This window comes from Cynocephalus volans, chromosome 4, assembly GCF_027409185.1.
Source record: "Cynocephalus volans isolate mCynVol1 chromosome 4, mCynVol1.pri, whole genome shotgun sequence".
NCBI classification, from domain to species: domain Eukaryota; kingdom Metazoa; phylum Chordata; class Mammalia; order Dermoptera; family Cynocephalidae; genus Cynocephalus; species Cynocephalus volans.
The window spans coordinates 167311975-167332226 of record NC_084463.1 but is presented as its reverse complement, the minus strand read 5'-3'; the positions used below and the strand labels follow the sequence as shown (position 1 = coordinate 167332226).

Genomic DNA, 20252 nt, shown 5'->3' with positions numbered 1-20252 from the left:
TTCCCTCCTCTCACTTCCAGCCAGCGAGGACAGCTCACAGTGCTCCCCCTCTCCCTCCACAGAAGCTGCCTGATCCTGTAAGGGACTGTGCTTGGGGTGCCCAGAGCCTGCCTCGGCCAGCCCTGTTAGAAGACGGCCTGCGTCCCAGAGCAGATTTTCTCCTGCAAAATCAGCCGTGACACAGCACCGGGGGCCAGACCAGCAGGTGGTGCCCGAAGGAGGCTCCTGACTGTCCCATCGTGCCCTGCCTGGGGCGTGGGACAGAAGGCTGGGCAGATATTTTATTGAAAGGTCGCAAATACAAGAGCTCTTGAGCAAGGGCACGGTCTGGGGGAGGCAGGGGTCAGGGAGGACAGACTGAGTCCCCAGATGCTGGCAGCCCCATCCTGGCAAGCTCCCACATAGCCCTTCTGCTGGCTGTCAGGTCTGAGGGGCCCCAGGAGGCTGGGAAGGGCACGTGAGGGCCAGGGGCAGCGGCTGAAAGCCAGGGAGCAGCAGCTCAGGAGGACACCTGCGGCCTGGAGACACACGGGGTGGGGGGCTGGGTTGGACGAAGCTTGCTGCCACCTGCCGTGCACAGCTTCCGATGGCTTGGGGCTGGGTCACAGCCTGGGGAGCCCAGGGCAGGAGCCCTGCTCTGCCCAACCTCCCGGCATCCTGCGTTTCAGCGATCACAGAAGTAAACGTGTCTCAGTGCCTGTCTCCACGGCCAGGGGAGCCACCAGGCCTCAGTAGTCAGTGAGCGGGTACCGCAGGAAGATGAAGACGAGGATGATGCAGGAGGCGGCCAGGGCGGAGCTGGTGATGTTGAACAGCCGGGCTGTCTTGGCATCCTCCACCGCTCCGTTCAGGTCATTGAGAAGCTTCTTGTCCCGAACCTGAAGCCAGAAGGAGGAGACGAGATGCGGGGTGAGTGGGGGGATGGGGGCCAGCTGGGAGGGCATCAGAGCACAGGGTGCTGGCAGACAGCATGGCACCCGTGCCAGTTTCGAGTTTGACAACAGTGCTGTGTTCTGTAAGAGAATGTCCTTCCTTGCGGGAACTGTCCAAGTGCACTGAAGTGGTTAGGGGAATAGAGTCATCGTGTCTGAGACTCATGATCAAACACTTTATAAATAAACAATATGTATTTGTTAGAAGGAAGAAACAAGTACGGTAACATGTTAACATTTCAGACATCTGGGTGAAGGGTATATGGGGTTTTTCGCTTTGTATTGTTTTGAAACATTTTGGTAAGTCTGAAATTATTTAAAATAAAAGAGGAAGTGGGCCTCAGAGAGAGTACCATTGTTGGTGGGTGGGCTGATACAAGCATGTCCTAATTTGCTTGGTCTCGCCTAATTTAAAATCAGCTGGGATGCCCTGAGAACAGGTGCTATGAACAGGCTGGACAGGCAGCTGCCCCTGTGGGCTCTGGGAAGTGCCAGGAAGTCTTGGGGAGACAGTGGGCAGAGATGGACCCAGTTTCAAGATGCGACCCTAATCCAGGACGAGTCTCAGGATCTCCTCTCTGGAGCACTCTGTCCTCCTACAAAGTCCAATTACGTGCAGGTCTGAGCAAGCTGCAAGAAGAAACCGGAACCCAGCAGGAGAAGAGAAGAAGGGAGAGTGAGGGAGACAGAAAGGAACAGAAACTCTTTGCACTAACAGATTGTGGCTGGGTTAAAGGAAGGAAGGGGGGAAGATGGGTGATTGGACAGATGCCTGCATCACTCAGTGGGAGGAGTGGAGTGGAGAGGAATAGAGTAGAGGGGACTGAAGAGGAGTGGAGTAGAGAGGAGAGGAGAGGAGAGGAGTGGAATGGAGAGGAGTGGAGTGGAGAGGAGTGGAGAAGAATGGAGTGGAGTGGAGTGGAGTGGAGAGGAGTGCAGAGGAGTGGAGTGGAGTAGAGTGGAAAGGAGTGGAGTGGAGGGGAGAGGAGAGGAGTGGAGGGGAGAGGAGAGGAGAAGAGTGGAGTGGAGTGGAGAGGAGTGGAGAGGAGTGGAGTGGAGTGGAGAGGAGTGGAGTGGAGAGGAGAGGAGTGGAGTGGAGAGGAGTGGAGTGGAGTGGAGAGGAGTGGAGTGGAGAGGAGTGGAGTGGAGTGGAGAGGAGTGGAGTGGAGAGGAGTGGAGTGGAGTGGAGTGGAGTGGAGTGGAGTGGAGAGGAGTGGAGTGGAGTGCAGTGGAGTGGAGTGGAGAGCAGTGGAGTGGAGAGGAGTGGAGTGGAGTGGAGAGGAGTGGAGTGGAGTGCAGTGGAGTGGAGTGGAGAGGAGTGGAGTGGAGAGGAGTGGAGTGGAGAGGAGAGGAGTGGAGTGGAGAGGAGTGGAGTGGAGTGGAGTGGAGAGGAGTGGAGTGGAGAGGAGTGGAGTGGAGTGGAGTGGAGAGGGGAGGAGTGGAGTGGAGAGGAGTGAAGAGGAGTGGAGTGGAGTGGAGAGGAGTGGAGTGGAGTGCAGTGGAGTGGAGTGCAGTGGAGTGGAGTGGAGAGGAGTGGAGTGGAGAGGAGAGGAGAGGAGTGGAGGGGAGAGGAGGGGAGAAGAGTGGAGTGGAGTGGAGAAGAGAGGAGGGGAGGGGAGTGGAAAGGAGAGGAGTGGAGACAAGTGGAGTGGAGAGGAGTGGAGAGGAGTGGAGTGGAGTGGAGTGGAGAGGAGTGGAGTGGAGTGGAGTGGAGAGGAGTGGAGTGGAGTGGAGTGGAGTGGAGTGCAGTGGAGAGGAGTGGAGTAGAGTGGAGAGGAGTGGAGTGGAGTGGAGTGGAGAGGAGTGGAGAGGAGTGGAGTGGAGTGGAGTGGAGAGGAGTGGAGTGGAGTGGAGTGCAGTGGAGAGGAGTGGAGTGGAGTGGAGTGCAGTGGAGAGGAGTGGAGTGGAGTGCAGTGGAGAGGAGTGGAGTGGAGTGGAGAGGAGTGGAGTGGAGAGGAGTGGAGAGGAGTGGAGTGGAGTGGAGTGGAGAGGAGTGGAGTGGAGTGGAGTGGAGTGGAGTGGAGTGGAGAGGAGTGGAGTGGAGTGGAGAGGAGTGGAATGGAGTGGAGAGGAGTGGAGTGGAGAGGAGTGGAGTGGAGAGGAGTGGAGTGGAGTAGAGAGGAGTGGAATGGAGAGGAGTGGAGTGGAGTGGAGACAAGTGGAGTGGAGAGGAGTGGAGTGGAGTGGAGTGCAGTAGAGTGGAGAGGAGTGGAGTGGGGTGCAGTGGAGTGGAGTGGAGAGGAGTGGAGTGGAGAGGAGTGGAGTGAAGTGGAGTGCAGTGGAGAGGAGTGGAGTGGGGTGCAGTGGAGAGGAGTGGAGTGGAGTGGAGAGGAGTGGAGTGGAGAGGAGTGGAGAGGAGTGGAGTGGAGTGGAGTGGAGAGGAGTGGAGTGGAGTGCAGTGGAGAGGAGTGGAGTGGAGTGGAGTGCAGTGGAGAGGAGTGGAGTGGAGTGCAGTGGAGAGGAGTGGAGTGGAGTGGAGTGGAGAGGAGTGGAGAGGAGTGGAGTGGAGTGGAGTGGAGAGGAGTGGAGTGGAGTGGAGTGGAGTGGAGAGGAGTGGAGTGGAGAGGAGTGGAGTGGAGTGGAGAGGAGTGGAATGGAGTGGAGAGGAGTGGAGTGGAGAGGAGTGGAGTGGAGTAGAGAGGAGTGGAGTGGAGAGGAGTGGAGTGGAGTGGAGAGGAGTGGAGTGGAGTGGAGACGAGTGGAGTGGAGAGGAGTGGAGTGGAGTAGAGAGGAGTAGAGAGGAGTGGAGTGGAGTGCAGTGGAGTGGAGTGGAGAGGAGTGGAGTGGAGAGGAGTGGAGTGGAGAGGAGTGGAGTGGAGAGGAGTGGAGTGTAGTGGAGAGGGGTGGAGTGGAGTGGAGAGGAGTGGAGTGGAGTGGGGAGGAGTGGAGTGGAGTTGAGTGGAGAGGAGTGGAGTGGAGTGGAGTGGAGTGGAGAGGAGAGTAGAGGAGTGGAGTGGAGTGGAGTGGAGTGGAGAGGAGAGGAGTGGAGTGGAGTGGAGTGGAGTGGAGAGGAGTGGAGTGGAGTGGAGAGGAGTGGAGAGGAGTGGAGAGGAGTGGAGTGGAGTGGAGAGGAGAGGAGTGGCGTGGAGAGGAGAGGAGTGGTGTGGAGAGGAGAGGAGTGGCGTGGAGAGGAGAGGAGTGGAGTGGAGAGGAGTGGAGAGATAAATTGGAGGGCGAGGGGAAGGGAGGAGACAGGGTCCCTTTTGATCTCTTTTGATCAAAGGAGGGAGGAAGGACATTTATGCCTGGATGGAGTTCTTATTCTGGTGGTTTTGGAGGGAACTGACATGTTCACCGAATTTGCGTACCTTTCTAAGAGCAGCATGTGTCACTCACTTATTTAGGTCTTATTTGATGTTTTTGTTAAAATTAAGATCTTCAATTTTCTCCAGTAAGAGCTATTATATCTTTTGTGAAATCTATTCTTAGTCTATTTATTTTGGTTTTTCATTATATGTAAAATTACATTTCTGATTTTTGTTGATGTATAAACCTTCGATGCCCTCTTGTAGATTGATTTTGTACCCAGCTAAACTATCATATTGTGATAGCTCACAACGTTTTCTTCAGCATAAAGCATATCTCCTGCAAATAACAGCATTTCTACTTCCTCCTTCCAGTCTCCATTCCTGGGCTGTGCTGCCTAGTGGGTGAGGCCAGAGGCCGTGTCCACAGAGTCCAGAGATATGCTGACTAGATTTGAATCCTGATTGTGCCAGTCTCCAGGTGAGACCTCAGGCAAGTTCACGAACTTTTCTGCACGTCTGTCGTCTCATCTGTAACAGGAAGATAATAAAACGACCTGCCCCAGAGGGTTGTTGAAAGGACTTAATGAGTCAGTGGATATAAAGCATTTGCCCAGGTCTGGCCCAAAGTAAGCTCATATCATGGAGGCAGAGGAGAGTTCCAGAATAACACCAGCAGTGACGCTAACCAGCAGCCTAGTCTCATTCTTGATCTTAACATTCACCACTAAAGATAATGTTCATCGTATTAGCAGAGGCCTCTTATTGTGTTTAAAAATGTTCATGAGATGAACTTATGATTTTTTCCCTCTAACTCATTAATGTAGTTGATTACATTCATTCATTCTCTTCACGCACAGCTCTGCATTTCTTTTTTTTTTTTTTTTTTTTTTTTTTAAAGATGACTGGTAAGGGGATCTTAACCCTTGACTTGGTGTTGTCAGCACCACACTCAGCCAGTGAGCTAACCGGCCATCCGTATATGGGATCCAAACCCGGGGCATTGGTGTTATCAGCACCGCACTCTACCGAGTGAGCCACGGGCCGGCCCAGCTCTGCATTTCTAAAGTAAACCCTTGGTCGTGATTTATTTGTTGGATAATTGGAACGAGGAAACGAGGGATGTGAGTCATGGGATGTTTAAAGTGGGTGGATCCGTGGGGGGAAGAAAGCTGGAAGGAGATGGGTTACTGAGTCTGGTCGTGAAGGACGGTAAGAAAGAGGAAGGCTGGAGAGGTGACTCGACTGGGGACAGGCATGGCTGGATGGAAAGCAGAGTTTGTGGGTGTACGCTGGATGCATGCAACAGAGAAATGGATGTGGTAACGGGTGCCGGGTGGAAGGAGAAGCTGGATGGATGGTGAGTGTACGCTGGATGAGTGGGTAGGGAGGTGGATGAACTCATGAGTATATGCTGAATGGCTGGGACACGTGGTCAGATGGGCACGGGCACGTATGTCAGATGGGGGTGGGTGGACAATGGCTTGGCAAATGTATTGTTGGATGTGAGAGACACATGTGCAGATGACTTTATGAACATATGTTGGCTGGTTGGAGCACGTACACAGATGGATATAACAATGTACGCCGAATTGTTGGGACAGGTGCATAGGTGCGCATGCTGGATCGTCGGGGCAGGTAGGCAAATGGATTCATGGTTGTATGTTGGATGGGCGAGACAGGTGGATTAGAGGGAAAAAGGGAGCGTTGTTGGCTAAATAAGTTACAGTGTGGACCAATGGAAGGTAGATGGATAGACAGACTCGTTAACTCATCCAACCAACCCATCGATGCTCATTCAGTGTCTGCTCTGCTGTAGCGGCTGCTTTAGGGCCGGGGTGTATAACAAGAAACAAAACAAAGCCCTGTTCTCATGGAGTTTATACTCCACGGAGAGGATGCAGAAAATATATACAATAAATAATAAAATACATAACGTGTCAAATGTGCTAAAAAGAAAACTGAAGAGGATACGGGCAGCAGGGAATGCTGTAGGAGGTACGACGTTAGCTCTGGTGGCCAGGGAAGACCTAGCTCGGTAGGAGACGTTTGAGTAAAGGCCAGAGAAATGTGGCAGACTCAGTCACATGTTCGTCCTTGGGGAAAGTGTGTCCAGAGAGCACGCAGCTCGCAGGTGGGGTGTGCCCGGGCGCCTGGGAACCAGCCAGAGGCCCGAGTGCTGAGAGCCGAGCACGGCAGGGGAGGTGAGCAGGACTAGGGTCGGAGGGACACTGTCTACTGGCAGACGCCAGGGCTCCTGGGTGACGTCCAGAGGGATGTAGAGCCAAGAGAACGGCATGATCCCACATACCTTAACACTCTTTTCTTCTATTTACTTTAGATTTAATTCGTTCTTTATTTGGAAACTTAGGTAACTTATCTCAAATCTTTCTTTTTCTTCTTCTTTTTTTTTTGGGGGGCAGCTGGCCGGTAAGGGGACCCGAACCCTTGACCTTAGTGCTGTCAGCACCACGCTCTAACCAAGTGAACAAACCAGCCAGCCCCTATTTTTATGTAAACATTTAAAGCTATATGAAAAATCTCTTCTGTGTACTGATTTAGCTGCAGCCTACAAATTTTGGTGTTTTATTTTCATTCGATTCAAAATAGTTTCTCATCTCTCTGTGATTTTTAAAATTTGTCCTGTGGATTATTTAGAGATGTGTGCTCAGTTCCAGCTGCAGTGCCAGGAACAGACTGAGGGGAGGGCAGAGGCTGGGCAAATGCAGAGAAGAGGGTAATTTAATAGTCCAGGTGAGTAACCGGGGCAGGTAGCAGCAGCAACGATGGTGAGACCTATTCGGTTTCTGGATATATGTTGAAAGTAGGGAGCGGATGTGGACCGCGATAAAAAGAGTGACACTTGAGACCCCTTCAAGGCTTTTTGGTTGGATCAGCTGCAAGGGAGCTGTGGAAAATGGCAGGAGGCATAGGCCTGGGGGTCGTCAGGCAGCTCGGTTTCTGACTTGCTAAGTTAGAAATGCCTTGTGGACATACAGCTGGACATTCTGAGCAGGCAAACTTTATGAGTCTGCAGTTCAGGGATAAGGTCTAGGGCAGAGATACACCTGTGAGCGGCAGCCGTGAGATGAGACTGCACGGACCACGAAGGGAGAGTCAGCAAAGAAAAGGACAGGACCGGGGCTGAGCCCCGGAGCACCCAGCGTTAAAATACAATCAGAGGAAGGGCCCGAGAAGAGCGGGCAAAGCAGAAGGGACACGGGGCGTTGGAGGATGTTGGACGGTGGAACAGGCTGGGGACAAAGGCGGGACGCGCCCGGTGGGGAGGATGGATGGGTGCGCGGTGCTGCGGGTGAGGCAGTGGAGGGATGACTTGGGCACCTAAAAAGGAAAGAGGGAGAGAGCAGGAGAGTGGACAGGCTGACGGCCGGGTGGCTGGCTGAGTCTAAGCAAGGGAGGCAGGACAACGAGACTTCCACGAGACAGACAGACCGACGGGTGGACGGATGGGCAGTTCTCTCATGAGTGGGAACACGATTGACTGCACAGACTGGTGAGCACGTGAAAGAGAGTGGGGGACGGAGGGTGCGCGGACAGATGAACTGCCGCTGGCTCGATGGCTGGCTGCTCAGATGGCCCTGATGTGACCACAGGCACAGGAGAGGAGCGCAAAAGGACAAGCAACGTATGAGTGGATGGATGGGCCACGCTATGTTCTGAATGTTTGTGTCCCTCACGAATGGGGTCGGTGACCTCATAAAAGAGGCCCCAGGGAGACCCTTGCCCCTTCGGCCACATGAGGACGCAGGGAGAAGCCGACAGCCTACAACCCCGCGGAGGGTCTTCTTCAGAACCCACCTGCTGGCACCCAGACCTCGCAGTTCCAGCCTCCACAAACGTAAGAAATAAACGCGGCCTGTGTAGAGGCCACCTCGCCCAGGGCGATTTGTCACAGCAGGCTGAACTGACGGAAACAGGCCGCTCAATGTGGAGGCGAATGAACGGGAATCTTGAGTAAGGGAAAGGAAGGAACAGAGGGGTGGAAGCGGGTGAACGGTCAGACGGTGGCGGACGTTGGTGCGGCAGGTGGATACATCGCTGAGAAGGAAATGCAGGGCGGGAAAGGTCGCTGAACGCACGTGCTGGGCGCGGGTGATGAGGGACGCGGTAAGGAGGGCGGGCGGACGGCCAGAAGGAACGCAGGGCTGGAAGGAAGGACAGAGGGACGGACTAGAGGAAGCGCAGGGCAGTGACTGGAAGAAAGCGTGTGAGAAACTCGGTGGCGACCTCAAGGAGGCTACTTTGTGTCTCTGTGCCTCAGTTTCCCCATCTGCAAACAAGGACATGAATAGCGCCTATTCCACAGGGTTTTTGTGGTTATTCATTAAAATATAAATAAAGTTAAATAATGGGAACAGAGCCTAGAATAGACTAAGAGCTCAATAAACGTGTGTTATGGGCCGGCCTGTGGCTCACTTGGGAGCCTGGTATCAGGCTGGTCCCGATAACACCAAGGTCAAGGACTCGGATCCGGGTACTGGCCAGACACCCAAAAAACAAATAAACAAAGAACATATCTGCCATTGTGTTGTGGTTATTTGCTGCTGCTGCTGGTGTTGCTCCTACTGCTGCTGGGCGGGAGTGGGTGTCTCCAGGGGAGGCAAGAGCGTGGGACAGACGGCCGGGTGCACGGGTGGAAGAAGGGACAAGTGAGCAAGGCCATGGGGGGAAGGAAGGAGGAAGAGGCGGGTGACAAATGGGTGGGAACACGGATTCAAGGAGTAAGCGAGTGCATCAGGACGGTGCAGACTGTGAGGGTGGGACGGCGAGAGGGAAGCGGGCGGATGAGCCACGTCCGGAGGCACAGGCGGGCGGGCGGGCGGCTGCGGGTGGAGGCCCGAGTGCGTGAGCCACGGGGGACGAGCGGGTGCCGAGTGGGGTACGGGGCTCTCCTCCCAGCGCCTCTGCTGTGCCGTCCTGACCTGCGTGAGCCGCTGCTCGTTCTTCCAGCCGATCGGGTGGGGATCGTCCGAGTCATCTTTGGGTTTTCTCTAGTTTCCCTCACCCCTTGTCCAATTCATCAGGATAGTCTGTTGACTTTCCTTCAAAATATATTTGTGAGTGGCCAGTCTTCAGCTGTGCGCTCCTAGCACCCTGGCCCGAGCCGTGGCCACCACGGCTGCCTCGCTCCGGTCTCCCGGCGCCCCACCTCTGAGTCCGCAGCGTCTGTTCTGCACACAGCAGCACGAGTGGTGCCTTCACGCAGAAGCCACCTCACATTGACCCTCCGTTTAAAGTGCTTCAAAGATTCCTCTCACCCCCAGTAAAATCCCCGCTGTGGTTTGCAAGTGCGCCTGGCCTGACCCCTCAGCTCCTCTCGGGTCCCATCTCCTATGTCACTTCCCCATTCCAGCCACGCCGGCCACTGAATCCGACCCTGCTGCACGGCCTCTGCAGGACCTGTTCCTTCTTCCCGGACACTCTTCCTCGGATCCACGTGTGGCTACCGCGTGAGCAGCTCAGGCGTGCACTCAAATCTCATCTCAGCAGACAGGACTTCTTTGCCTACTCTATATGACATGGCACGCACCACCCCATCTCCCTGACGGTGCTTCAGTAGCCTTCACGGTTGACACTGCCACCTGACGCATGTCACTGTGAATTTTATTACTGCCCTGCTCCCTGCTGGAACGTCAGCTCCTTATGGCTAAGGACTGTGCATTGCTTGTAGCTTACCAGGCATTGGTCAATTAGTTGCCGCATGTGCAGCAAACGGATGGGTAGTGGAAGGTGCTGGGCGTTTGGATGAATCGATGATTAGGTGTTGAGTGACAGTTTGATGCACGGCTGTGATGTGGCATCACCAGCGAGAGTAGGGAGGGGGGATGAGGGAGGGCAGGCCTTGCGATCGACCTGAGGGAAGTGGGTAGATGATGGAGGGAGACGGGAGCGGGGAGAAGAGAAGGTGGCACAAATCCACGACAGGCGTGCGGATAATCTAGACAGAAGGAAGCGGTGGTGGGAGGGGGACAGGTGAGGAACAGCGGAAGGAAGGGACGGAGTGACGCTGCGGGAACAGAGGGACCGTCGGGGGCTGAAGGAATGTGCGGGGCAGGTAAATGGCAAGAAAAGGGGCAAGGAAAGGTGGGAAGGTGCGTGGCTGGGCGGGCAGGCGGTGGACGGGCTAACAAGGAGGGGCTGTTGATGGGTAAGACTGGTGGGCAGAAGAATCATTAATAAATACATGAGGGGAACAGTGGGGTACACAGTTGGAATATGAGATGTACAGGCAGGTAAGTGGCAAGAACGGGGAAGCTGGGAAGAAGAGAAGGTAGGTAGATGTATCCACATCAACGTGTAGCGGATGAACCGATGGACGGGGCACCTGGACAGGTAAAAGTGAGGAAGGGAGAAGGGAGGGGCAGGAAGAAGAAATAGGACAGGGATGGTTAGAGGGACACACAGCTGGGGAAAGGACAGATGTTTAAACAAAGCTGACGGATGCATGTGCTGATGGACGGATGACAGGGTCAAGTCACACATGGGGCAGGTGAATGGGCAGAGGTGGTGGTGGCAGAAATGGAGGAGGATGAACGTGTGACATGATGACGATCGGGGCAATGACGGGGGTTAGGAGAGGAAACGACCGGGGTCGGGCGCTGTGCCGATAGCGCCACCCGCTGACTTCTCGCAACAGCACGTGGAGGCGGGCACCTTCCCGTCGCACAGGAGGAGACTAAACGCAGGTAGACGCAGTTACTCATTCAAGGTCCCACCGCTGGTAAGTGATGTGGCCGGGACTCAAACCCTTGTGCTGAACCAGAGCCACCGTGAGCCACGGAGTGTGCGGCTGTGTGGGGTACACAGAGGTGAAGGAGACAGACAGACGGAGCGAGGGGAAGATAGAAAAAATGACGGACAGATAGTAGGTGGTTGGCCGGACGGATGAGTGATTGGTGTGGGCAGAATTGGAAGAGGGAAAACAGGAAGAAGGAAGAAAAGGCAGATTATAAAGAGACCAGTGGAGGGTGCAAAGATGAATGGGCTGGTGGGTGGGCGCGTTGGGGACAGATGAATGACTTGCTGTGTCGGTAGACAGCATTCAGGAATAAACTGAAGAGGCAAAGGCGATCAAAAGGGAGGCAGGCAGGGAAGGGAAGCAGAAGACAGGTGGAAAGACGGACACGTGGACAGATGCACGCACGAGTGAGTGTGTGGACAGGCCGGTGGACGGACGAATAACAGTGGATGTGGGGAGCAAAAATAGATGAATGATGGATGGATTCATGGACAGGTGGACGGACGGTGGGTGGATGGGTAAGTTAGCAAATTCAGCACGTGAGGTGAGAGAAAAGAGGGAAGGGACAAAGGGGAGGAAAAGCAAGAATGTGGGCAACGTAGGTAGCTGGGTGCACAGATGGTTGGATAGATGGATGGATGAGAACAGAGGGGAATAGGATAAAATGCTAGTGGACAGATGACACTGACGGGTGGCACGAGCTGAGGGTGAAGAGAAGAGATGAACAAGGATGCATGTGAGCAAAGGTACCTGCTGGATGGACGCAAGTGATGCAGCCAGAGCAGCAGTGGGAAGATGGGAGAGGACGGCGGGAAGGACGAATGGACATGTGCAGTGCATGGAATTACGCCCCCCCCCGAAACTCCCTGAAGCTTGAATTGTGTCCCCCAAGTTTTATGTATTAGAAACTTGGCCCCCACTGTGACTATTAAATAGGGTGGCAAATCCTATTATGGTGATTGAAAGCTGGGGCCTTGAAGAGGTGATTGGATTGCAGGACCATGCAGTAGTGAATGAATTAATAATGGTGGTCAGGGGCGTGGTTCTGAGGGCTTTAAAAGAGGAGGAGAGCCTGTCTTCCTCTCTTTCTGCTCTCTCTGCTTCCACCACCTTGCAACATGAGACCTCTAGGTCACTGTCGCCACCACCAGATGAACTTTGGATTTCCCAGCCTCAAAAACTGTAAGCAATAAATGTCGTTTTTCTTTATAAATCACCCAGTCTCAGGTATTTTGTTATAAGCAACACAAAATGGACTAATACAATGTGTCAACATGTCGGGCTAAAGGATGGATGAATGAGTATATTGACAGGTAGGGCTGGTAAGTAAAGCAGGGAAACTTACTGAGAAGTGGGGTCAGAAGATTAGTTTAGTGGATTGATGGATGAGGTTGGTGGGGGTAGGATAGGAGAGCAGGAGAAGGAGGAAGAATCATAAAAGACTGTGTACAAACATGGATGAGTGGAGGGTCAAGTGGCTCTTTGGATGGGCTGATGGGAATGAAAGAGGATGGATTGATGCATAAGGGTGGGTGGGTAGGTGGATGGATGGATGGATGGATGGATGGTGCTGTGGACTGGATGTCCCCCCCAAACTCACTGAAGCTTAAATTGTGTCCCCCAAAGTTCCAGGTATTGGCCCCCACTGTGACAGTATTGAGATGGTGGGAAATCCTATTATGGCGATTGAAAGCTGGGGCCCTGAAGAGGTGATTAAGTTAATGGTTTAATGGTGGGTGTGGTTCTGAGGGCTTTAAAAGGAGAGCACATGAGAGTCTCTCTGCTCTGCCATTTCTGCCATGTGAGACCCCTAGGTCACTGTTGCCACCACCAAGACCCTTACCAGATGTGTTCCATGGACTTTGGACTTCCCAGCTTATGAAACTGTAAGGAATAAATTCCATTTTCTTATAAATTACCTAGTTCCAGGTACGTCATTATAAGCAACAGAAACAAACTAATACAGATGGATGGATGGATGTATGGGTGAGTGGATAGATGGGTGGGTGGATGGGTGGATGGATGGATGGGTGGATGGGTGGGTGGATGGATGGTGGATGGGTGGATGGATGGGTGGATGGATGGATGGGTGGATGGATGGTGGATGGATGGGTGGATGGATGGATGGTGGATGGATGGGTGGATGGGTGGGTGGATGGATGGTGGATGGAATGGGTGGATGGGTGGGTGGATGGATGGTGGATGGGTGGGTGGATGGGTGGGTGGATGGATGGTGGATGGGTGGATGGATGGGTGGGTGGATGGATGGGTGGATGGATGGTGGATGGATGGGTGGATGGATGGATGGTGGATGGATGGGTGGATGGGGGGGTGGATGGATGGTGGATGGATGGGTGGATGGATGGGTAGATGGATGGTGGATGGATGGGTGGGTGGGTGGGTGGATGGATGGGTGGATGTATGGTGGATGGGTGGGTGGGTGGGTGGATGGGTGGATGGGTGGGTGGATGGGTGGGTGGGTGGATGGTGGATGGGTGGGTGGGTGGGTGGATGGATGGATGGTGGATGGATGGGTGGATGGGTGAGTGGATAGATGGGTGGGTGTATGGATGGATGGGTGGATGAGTGGGTAGATGGATGGTGAATGGATGGGTGGGTGGGTGGGTGGATGGATGGATGGGTGGATGGGTGGATCAATGGACAGATGGATGGATGGATGGGTGAGTGGACAGATTGGTGGGTGTATGGATGGACGGGTGGATGGGTGGGTGGGTGGGTGGATGGATGGTGGATGGATGGGTGGGTGGGTGGATGGATGGATGTTTACATGGATGGGCAGATGGATGTATGTACAGATGCAGGAAAAGTGCTGGTATCCTGAAAGAAGGGAGTGGGCACATATGGAAATATAAAAACTTATACAGACCTCCCGCTAATCTATTCTTTCTGACTTCTCCATCACTGAGAAGTCTAAAAGCCTGCTGGGCTCAGATCAAGCAGCTGCCACGACCTGGCTACATCTGCTGCCCCTCTCCTGACCTCCATCCCTGCCCTAGCTCAAGCCACACGCTCTTGCACTCAGGCCACCAAGCTGGGACCTAACTCCTTTCTGCCTCTAAGCTTTTCTTGTCTCCTTCCTCCACACTGGCTTCAGATTTTACAGCTCTGATCATATCTTTCTCTTCTGTGTCTTCCACATGATGAAATCCAAACCCCTCACTTGTTTTTCCAAATCCTTCACTGCATGGCTTCAGTCCGTCTTTCCAGGCCTGTTTCCTTCTCCCCACAGACGACGGGGCCCTGCTGATCTCCCCAAATTGCCCACTTTTGTGTCTTGGTTTGTCCTCTTTTCTCCATCTGGAGCCCCTCCCTCACCTGTGCTTCAATGCCCAGTGACAATGCCCCCTCCTCCCAGGAGTTTCCCACTCCTGACCCTCAACCGCACTCAAGCTGGGACTGAAGCTTTCCTTTCTTGAAACACCGAGATGCTTACTCCATCCAGGCACATGTCCTCTGTCCATCCACCCACTCGATCAACATTCTTAGAGCCCTACGTTGGTCAGCCTGCCTTGCTCACTGCCAACACCAAGATGAAAGGATGGTTCTGGGGGGCTAGGGAGACATAACTGGGGCAGCAGAGCCTTTGGAGGCTTCACAAAAGAGCACCACGTATCTCACAACCGCTCTCCAGGCTGAGGGAAGAGAATCCAGCTGTGCAGGTGGCTCACGGTGCACTGCAGGATGCCTGGGGCAAGGGTGCTGGGTGAGGCCAGGTAAAGGGTTGAAAGTGGATCTGAAAGGGCCCTGAATGCCAAGCTGAGAAGTCTGGAAATTCTCCTGCCAACAAGGGGGGCCAGCGCTCATCGCAAGGCAGCCTGTGGAGGCTGCATGAATGGGGAATTGATGAGCTGTCTCTGCCTGGCTCGGACACTGGGCCGAACAGAATAGGCTGCATTCTGTGCTGCAGACCCAGCCTGCGCTGGATGGAGCTGGCCATGTGGGTGAATGGACAGAGTGGGGTGGGCAGGGCACAGTGTGTCCCACTGAATGGCAGCCCTGCCCCACTCATGTGTACTAGATTGGATGTCATTTTGTTTCCATTTGTTTTGTGCACAGATGAGGGAGCAGGGCCCAGTGTGGTAAGGGAGCTCGCCTGTCCCCAAAGCTGAGATTTAGCCAAACCTTCTGACCCTCAGCCGTCCAGTGCCCTTGGAGGTGCCCCCGCCTGGTTGCACATGGTATGAAGTGCAGCCCGTCAGAAGACGTGCAGCTGGAGGGACAGGTGCATGGATGCCTGGCATGGGAGCTGGCGCCAGCCAGTTCTGTCCTTCTGGCTGTCTGGGACAGAGGCAGCTCACCTTGCACCCCCCTCCCAGGTAAGCCCCAAAGCCTTTCTGCCCTCACTGCCTCCAGGAAGGACACAGGAGGAGCAGCCCTGGAGAGAGGCGTAGTGAGTGTGCTCTGCGCCTCAGAAGCCCTAACCTCATACCACCCCCTGCCCAGCATGAATCCGTCACCATCCAGAAATGCCTGACCTACCTACAACCAGCACCAGATGGACCTGCCCATGCCAGCCTGCCACAGCCTGAGCCAAGGGGGAGGAGGGGACAGCTTTCGGGCAGGAGCCCAGGCAGCCAGACCACGTCTGCGGGTGTTGGCAGGGCCCAACAAGAGGGCACCAAGGAGGCAGAGCTCTGCCAGCACGGCTTCTGCTGCCCCCCAGCCACGCCCTCTGCTCGGCATTGACCTGCGGAGCTGAGGTAGAGGCTAGTCTGGATGCCTATGCCCCCCATCCCCAGGGACCCCTCCCTTTGCTCAGCACGTGCACACACACTCATGTACACACACACGTGCACACACTCATACACACATTTGCACTGCACACACGCACACTCACATGCACACATACGTGCACCCACGTGTGCACATTCACACACATTCAGTTACACACGTGTGCCTCCACACACAATACACTCATAACACTTAATCACATGCATGGCTCCACACCCACACGCACACACTTGCACATCTGTATATACACTCACGCACACACGCATTCACACACGTGATCGTTCACATGCATTCATGTAACGCACACATGCACATGTATGCAATTACATTCACACCCACACATCCACACTCATGCACACACCCCTGTACACATACACACGTGCACGCACACACAATACAATCACGTGCACACACTCAATTATACTCACCCACACCTTCACACATACGTACTCACACAAATGTAGAGAATCATGCTCACACATGCACACACATATGTACACACACTCACAAGCACACTCACAGACACAGGCCCCTCATGGGGGAGCCCAGGGCTCAGCATGCAGGCCTGAAGGAGGTGTGGAGGGGGGGACGAGGGTGCTGCTGAGTCAGGAGGGCTGGGAGCAGGTGGCCAGGTATGTGATGCTGGGCCAGGGTATGGAGCAGGGGTGGAGCTGTCCCCACGTCCTTCCTCTCAGGTCAGCCTCTGCCCCAGCTCCTTCTCTCTCTGCAGCCCCCGTATCCCCACCTGCCACCCCGTCCCTGGCTGGGCCGCTGTAATCAGTGGAGTGCATCTGGCCTTGGCCATTCAAGTCTGGGCTTGGGAGAAAAGTGATGATCTGGCTAAATGTGAGCTAGGCTCGTCCTTCCAGAGTGGCAGGGTGGGGAGGAGGGCACCGAGTCCCTCCCCCCTCATCCCCCCACCAGTTGGGCTCCAACAGCCCAGGGCTGTGCAGCCCTCCCACATTCACCCAGGGGACGCCCAGCCCAAAATGGAAACCCCCTCAGCCTCTCCCATGCAATCTCGGTCCACTTCTCTCTGCTTTGCCCTCAGGGAGAAATGGGGGTCTGCCTGCCTGGCACCCTGCTGTGCTCCCAGCCAGCTCCTCTCACAGCACTGAAGGGCTTCTAGAATTGTGCCCACCCAGGGCGCAGGGTGGGCCTCCCACTACGTGTATGGCTGTGCGTGCAAGAGCAGCTGGCACCGGGTTCCCGGAGAGAGGTTTAGATAAAGTCTCGGGGAGGGCCTGGCTTCACCTCCTGCAGGTACTTTCTACAGAAGAGTACCTAGCCTCTCCAGCACCAAACCGGCTCCACCCATATGCCTAGGGGTGGCTGCTGTCCAGGCCTAACTCCCACATCCCCTAGCCAGAAAACGGGACTCTGAGCCCTGAGTCTCCCCCCGTCCCATGACCCCTCCTAAGCTGATTGTGCAGAGCCCCTGGTCCTGATGACCCTGAGCCCTGCCAAGTCACCCAGAAGCATCCTCAGCTCAGGAAAGGGAAGGCCAGCCCTCCCCGCTGGCCCAGACCTAGCCAACACCCCTGTCTCTCTGGATCCCACACATATCCCTGAGCCCCTCAACTGCACCTGCTCTACCGTGGGCTGCTCTGAGAGGGAGGGGCAGAGCGACACCCACAGCACCCTCACCCCGGGCCCGGTCCCCACCCTCTGCCACTTCCCAGGCTCACCTTGAGGGAGTAGGCCAAGGCGATGAAGCCCAGGCAGCAGAAGTTGAGGTAGACAAAGTTGAAGATGGACCACAGGTAGTAGTCGTTCACCTCGGTGGTGTCCGGGTAGACCTCGATGACCGTTGTGGGGTTTGTCATAGTCTTCTTCTCGGCCAAGTGCTTGCAGGCTGGGGGGGCACCGGCAGCCCGCACGCTGTCTGTCTTGCTGCTCTTGGACTCCATGGGGAACAGAGTGGGCGCCATGGGGGGTGAGGCCGAGGGCTCAGGGGCCGCTGGCGCCTGCAGTGCCGGGGGTTTGGACACGCAGGCGAAGCAGCCCTTGGGCGAGCCTGCGGGGGGCCTCGGAATCCAGAAGGCCCCGTCCAGGGGGACTCGGGCTTCCTGGGTGCCGTCCGTGGTGCTGGCCGGGGCTCCCAGCAGGGCTGGGCACTGGCCGGGGCCCTGGGCCTGGAGGGAAGGAGACAGTACGAAAGAGCTGGGCTCTGCCCGCCCGGCAGCACCCACCACCCTCGCGCCCTGCTGCATCGCCCCCGCTGCCCCCGAAGCAGCCCCAGCAGGGATGGAAATCCCCACCCAGGCAGCCAGCTGCCAGCCTGCCACCTGCCTCCCCCACCCGCCCGGGCCGCCGCGCCACTGCCCATGCCAAATCCCTTTGCAGCCAGCCTTGGCAGGCACATGGGGCTTTTCATCACTTTGCCATCTGCGCACAAACATCCACCCACGGACACACACCACGGTACCCCCCCCATGCACACCCAGCCAACCCCGACTAGCACGCTGTCGCAATCAACGGGCGCCCCAGCACCCCGGCACCCTGGCGCGCGCACAGGGCGTGCAGACCCACAGCAGCCCAGCCCTAGCCCCCGCCTAGGCGAACCAGCAGCTCGCTGGGGCGCCCGCGCACACACACGCGCCGCCACACCAGACACACGCCCGGCACCACCCGCCGGCTCTCCAGACCCCAGGCTCACCCGCGCGCTCACGGTCACCGCCAGGTAAACAACGCCCCGCGCAGCCACCCAGGCTCAGACACAGCCAGAGGACGCTCACGGGTGCGGGGCTCCCAACCCCCGCGCATCGCCCTCACCCCACCCCCGGCCTCCGGAAAGCGGTGTCGGGGACCCCAAGCCGCCCCCTGTGCCACCAACAGACGCTCAGTGACACTCTGCGAAACGAACACTTCAACGGGGCACCGAGGCGCCCGCGCCCTGCGCCCTGCGCCACCCCGCGTGCCCAGCGCCCATGCGGCCCGGGCCGGGGCTGCCGCAGCCGCGGGACGGCGCGTCCTCACCTGCTGGCGACTCCTCCGCGCGCGTCCTTCCGCCGTCCCCCAGGCCGCGGTCCGTCCGGCGATCGCGCCCCGGCGGCCCGAGCGCCTCCGCCTCCCCGCGCCGCGCTCCCCCCGCAGCGGCCGCAGCCCGGGGCCTGACTCACGGCGGCGGCGGGCGCGACACCTCCCGCCCCTCCCGCCGGAGGGTGGGGCCGGCCGGCCGCAAGCCGCGACCCTGGCGCGGAGGGACCCCTACAGCGCCGCCGTCGCCTGCCCGAGACAGACCCTTCCTCGTCCCTCTCCAGCGCGGCGCTCCGCCCCGGCCCCCAGGATCCGCCGCCCCCTGAACCCCCTGTCCCCGAGTCCCTGCCCCTCCCGGCCTGTTGAATCTCCCCCATCAGACCCCTTGCCTCTGAGTCCCTCCCGGGTCCTGGTGACCCCCGGAAGCCTGTGCCCCTTACCAAGCCCCATCCTCACGCCCAGACCAGCCCCACTCTGCACTGTCCCGCCACAGCCCCCAGGCTCCCCAATCGCAGTGCCTCTCTGAGTGAGACACGCCTCACCGAGCCCTGCCTGAGCGCCCGTCTCTGCACAGTCCTGTCCCTAACCAAGTCCCCTGGAGGCCACCCTTCTGCCCCTTCCCTCCTGAGCCCGCCAAGTCCAGGCCCTTCACTAAGCTTCAGTGACCCCCACTCTGCCGCCTCCTCTCTGAACCCACTTCCCTAAGAATTCCTGCCCCCCTTTCCCCAAATCCGACTCCCACCAAGCCCAGGCCCAACCCTTGCTAACCCGCTTCACTCACCAAGTCGCTCTCAGAGCGTGTGGCCTCTGTGTTCGGCCTGTCCCTGCACAGGTGAGCCAGCAAGCTCCCCTCTGCCCACGGGGCCACAAGTCCAGCTCCAAGGCCCCGGTCCCTCGCTGAGGCCCTGGACACTAATGACTTTTTCCCTGTACCCCTGTCCACTCACCTGCCATGGCCTCTCTGAGCCCGATCCATTCCACCTGTGCCCCAGTCCCCTGAGGATGTCCTGCTCCCCGCCCCAAATCTACCGATGCCTCAGCCCTTCTCAGACCCCCCCACATGCTCACTTGTCCCCAGATGATCTTCCACCCTCATAAAAGTCCCGTGAGTCCTCTCCCCGCTTGGAGAAAACTCCAGCCCTCCCTCCGAGTTCCCTCACCTCATGTAGGTATCCTCTCTGAGCTGGGTCCTTTTCACGAATCTACCGGCCCCCACTGAGCCCCGGACCCTCTTCCAAAGCCCACCGGAAGCCCTGGTGGTGCACGGCAGCCGTGTTCCCCAGGCACCTCTCTCCAAGCCCCCAGCCTCCTGTCCAAGTCCGGCCCTTGCTCTGAGCTCCCTTCTCCTCTGACCCTCTCAGTCTGGTCTCTGTCAGGTCTGTCCTTGACCCTCCCACCTCTCTCTGAGCCAGGTTCTTCCCAGGGACCCCTTCCCAGCTCTGAGTGCTCGCTGGCCTGGGCCTGAGCCTCTGGTCCTCTCCAAACCCCTCTCCCTCTGAACTTCTGTGTTCTCTGAGCCCTGGGCCCTCCTCTGAACCCGTCACCAGGAGCCCTGCCCCCTGTCCAAGCCCCTCCCCAGCTGAC

The 20252-nt window shown here is 56.7% G+C and overlaps 1 protein-coding gene across 1 annotated transcript; it reads right to left on the bottom strand.

The window, feature by feature from the left end:
* Positions 1 to 267: 267 nt before the first annotated feature.
* On the bottom strand, positions 268 to 19833 carry IFITM10 (interferon induced transmembrane protein 10). Its single transcript, XM_063095200.1, has 4 exons — positions 19829 to 19833; positions 18669 to 18882; positions 17378 to 17824; positions 268 to 878 (listed from the first exon to the last, which is right to left on the bottom strand). The coding sequence occupies exons 1-4, from the start codon at positions 19831 to 19833 to the stop codon at positions 729 to 731; spliced, it is 816 nt and encodes a 271-aa protein (XP_062951270.1). The 3' UTR covers positions 268 to 728.
* Between the last annotated feature and the right edge of the window lie 419 nt (positions 19834 to 20252).